General features: G+C 30.3%; 1 protein-coding gene across 1 annotated transcript; it reads left to right on the top strand.

The window, feature by feature from the left end:
* The first annotated feature begins 255 nt into the window (after positions 1–255).
* LOC108691871 lies at positions 256–1691 on the top strand. The gene is made up of 3 exons (XM_018199805.1): positions 256–514; positions 917–1094; positions 1178–1691. Exons 1-3 carry the CDS (start codon positions 256–258, stop codon positions 1659–1661), a joined length of 921 nt encoding a protein of 306 aa, XP_018055294.1. The 3' UTR covers positions 1662–1691.
* The last annotated feature ends 1629 nt before the right edge of the window (positions 1692–3320 follow it).

Below are 3320 nucleotides of genomic sequence, written 5' to 3'. Positions count from 1 at the left end.
AATAAAGTCTTTATATATGCAGCAAATTTTATTTATTATATATTTTACATATAATACATAATTTGTATATTGTTAATAGCAATTTTTATTAATATAATTTTGTTGTATAATAAAATAATGAGTTACTTCAAATTCATTTTACATTTTCACGATAAGCTTATTTAATGCTTTTCTACCGATTAAAAAATTTAGAAATATTAGAAATATTCTTTTTGATTACAAAAACAATTATTTAATAAAAATATTTTTTTCTACATGTTTTCAGTGATATTAGAAGTTAATTGTAAAATGGAAGATCATCCTTACACAACTTTAAATTCATTTACATATGTTGATTGTGTAAAATCTTTACCTGAAAATGTTATTGAAGGAAAAGAGAGTGACGATTTTCTTATACAATTATATAAGGAACGAAGATATTTATATGATAAAAGTCATAAAGATTTTCAGAATAAACAGATAAAAGAAAATGCGTGGTTCGAAATTTCTACTATTATGCAACAAAGAAACTTAGGTTAATATTTTTGCATTATTATAATAATAGCTACGTTATCCTCCTGGTAACAAGCTCATTTTGTTGTCATTTTGACGTCAGCTTGCTACCAGGGCTCAGTAGCAAAGGGTCACATTCACGTCACAATTATATCTCTATAAACAGGAAGCAAATATTATATGATGTCATTTTGAGATTGTCATAACTAAATAACACATGTTACAAAAACATTCGCATATTACCATAACATTACTGTGACATTATGATAAAGCGGACATTCGCACGTCACCATGACGTAACCATAATTATTGTGATGTAACTATGACATTTTTTGCTATGAAATAATATGATATATATTAGTGTATGTTTAGATTTTACGAATAACTAAATTTATATTTATTACAATTTTTATTTTTTTCATAGGTAAACGATATACACCTAAATATTGTCAAACAAGATGTACTTCTTTAAGAGATCAATATAGTCGTGAAAAAAGAAATATTAGAAATAATTCCAAAAGTGGAAGTACTTGTTCAAAACGGAGAACATTTCCATTTTTTACTCAACTATCTTTTCTTGACAATTTTATTAAAAGGAGAAGGTAAGTAATATTACATTATAAAATTAAAATAATTTTTTTTAATTGAATTCTTTTAATTGAGAAATATTTTGTTATTTCTTTAGAACTTTTTTCAATGTTGAACGAAATAGGAACGCACTTCAATCCATAAAAGATACAGAAGTAGTAACACATGAAGATAATAATAATGAATCTATTAGCGAATCGGAGTATGAACAGCAAAATATTATCAAAGTGCCTCAAAAAAGAATTATTAGTATGTGTCAAGATACGTCTCGAGACATGGAGAATCTTGAGCAAGTATACGATCGAGATAGTAACCGTACTAAACAAATAAGTGGTTTAAGGTTTAAAAGACGCAAAATTGAAGAATCAAAAAGTATTGATGATACATTGACGAATATCAGTAAAACAATTCTGAATTTTCTCAAAAGTACGAAAAAAAATACTACAGATAGTATAAAAACAATTGATCAGTCGTTTGCTAATTATATTCGCGTACATTTAGAAAATATTTCAGAACCCGAAAAAACAGTAAGAAAAAAGATGATAATTGATGCCCTCACTGCACCAATACCCAAAAAATAATGACAATTACTGTATTTTTTAAAAGTATGCTTTTAATATTGTGATTTATGTTTGTATTTAAAAAGTGACTAACTAGTATCATAAAACTTTTTATTATAATATTCTGTAGCATTAGCGGCACTCTTATATGATAAAAAATTATTGAAGTAAAGATATATCATCTGTTATTTTTTTATTTTGTACAATCGGTTACTAAAAAATTGCAATACTTTTTTTCGATGAGTTTCGGAATGTAGTGTACTCACCGAGCAATTGATTCTTATTTATGGAATCATGAATTAACCATTCCGTTCCAGTTTCCATAACAGTTTTCTCTACGTATTCAGTAAAAATGGAATGAAATCTGGTTATGAAATATATTTCACCGTTACAATTTAGTATTTTAGAAAATTCACAACAATGTTATCGGCAAGATAAATACACAAATTGTATATATATTATTCAATCTTCAACTGCCCAAAATAACAAAATATCGAATAAATCAATCACATTTATCTACGATCGACGCAACATTCCGTTCCGTTTTTACTGAATGGAATGGGTAGAGAAAACTGTTACGGAATTGGAAAGGAATGCTTAATTCGAATGAGAAATCCGATCCGTCATTTTGATCCGTGCTTAATGGGACAGCGCCCTAAAGCGAAGCCCGATGAAGTCACCAAAGGTCGCTGTTTTTCCAATACATCGACATGTCTTTATATACTATCATGATATAAAGACAAAAGTATGCTCGTCTGATAGTAACCTACGCGCAGGTATAGAAAAAAGTAAACATGACCATTAACAAGTTATGCCTCGAGTGATTTTGTTCTTTAATATTTTGTTCTTTAATAAATAACAAGGATAAAAGAATATTCTATAATATTCTAATATTAATCTGCAAATATAATATTTTTGTACATGGGTCGTTTGATAAATTTGATAAATTTCCATGAAATGGCGCTACAATCCATTTGATGACGCGACATCTCGAAAGATCCACTCTTCGAACCCCTTCAGGCCAAAATTCAGCCAGAAAGGACGCATAGTTCACGTTTAGTAGTCATTTGAAGCGAGATTGGCGCGCAAAAAAATGCTCTTCCATCAAGACAACGCGCCGTCTCACAAGCCATTGCAATGACAAAACTACGAATTGGGCTATGAATTGATTTCTCATCCGCCCTATTCTCCGGATTTGGCCCCGTGTGACTTCTTTCTGTTCCCAAACTTAAAAACTTGGCTCGATGGGAAGAAATTCTCGTCAAATGAGGAAGTCATTGTCGCCGTCAATGAGACAGCCTACTTCAAATTACTACCAAACGTGAACTATGTATCCTTTCTGATTGAAATTTGGCCTGAAGAGGTTCGAAAAATGGATCTTTCGAGATGTCGCGTCATCAAATGGATTGTAGCGCCATTTCACGGAAATTTATCAAACTTATCAAACGACATGTACTTATATTAGGTACACAACTTTGCTTCCGCTGTTTTTTTCCGAAATTCGAAGCTTTATATGTAAAAAACTGGTTATATATTTATGATTCAAAGTATTGTCCATCGCTGGCCACTACTTTCTCCCATCTTTCGGGTAGCGTACGAATTCCGCATCGAAAAAACTGGTCATCTTTTGAGGCTATCCACGAATCAATCCAATTTTTTACTTCTTCATAAGACCGGAAG

This window comes from Atta colombica, unplaced genomic scaffold, assembly GCF_001594045.1.
Source record: "Atta colombica isolate Treedump-2 unplaced genomic scaffold, Acol1.0 scaffold54, whole genome shotgun sequence".
Classification (NCBI taxonomy): Eukaryota; Metazoa; Arthropoda; class Insecta; order Hymenoptera; family Formicidae; genus Atta; species Atta colombica.
Note: the sequence above shows the minus strand (reverse complement) of the source record. Positions and strands in the feature narration are given on the sequence as shown.

Excerpts from the sequence above, each read along its gene's own strand:
- LOC108691871 (XM_018199805.1), top strand. The coding sequence starts at position 256 with ATGTTTTCAGTGATATTAGAAGTTAATTGTAAAATGGAAGATCATCCT. Across the intron at positions 515-916 it reads TATGCAACAAAGAAACTTAG|GTAAACGATATACACCTAAA; the intron begins GTTAATATTTTT and ends TTTTTTTCATAG. Across the intron at positions 1,095-1,177 it reads AATTTTATTAAAAGGAGAAG|AACTTTTTTCAATGTTGAAC; the intron begins GTAAGTAATATT and ends TTATTTCTTTAG.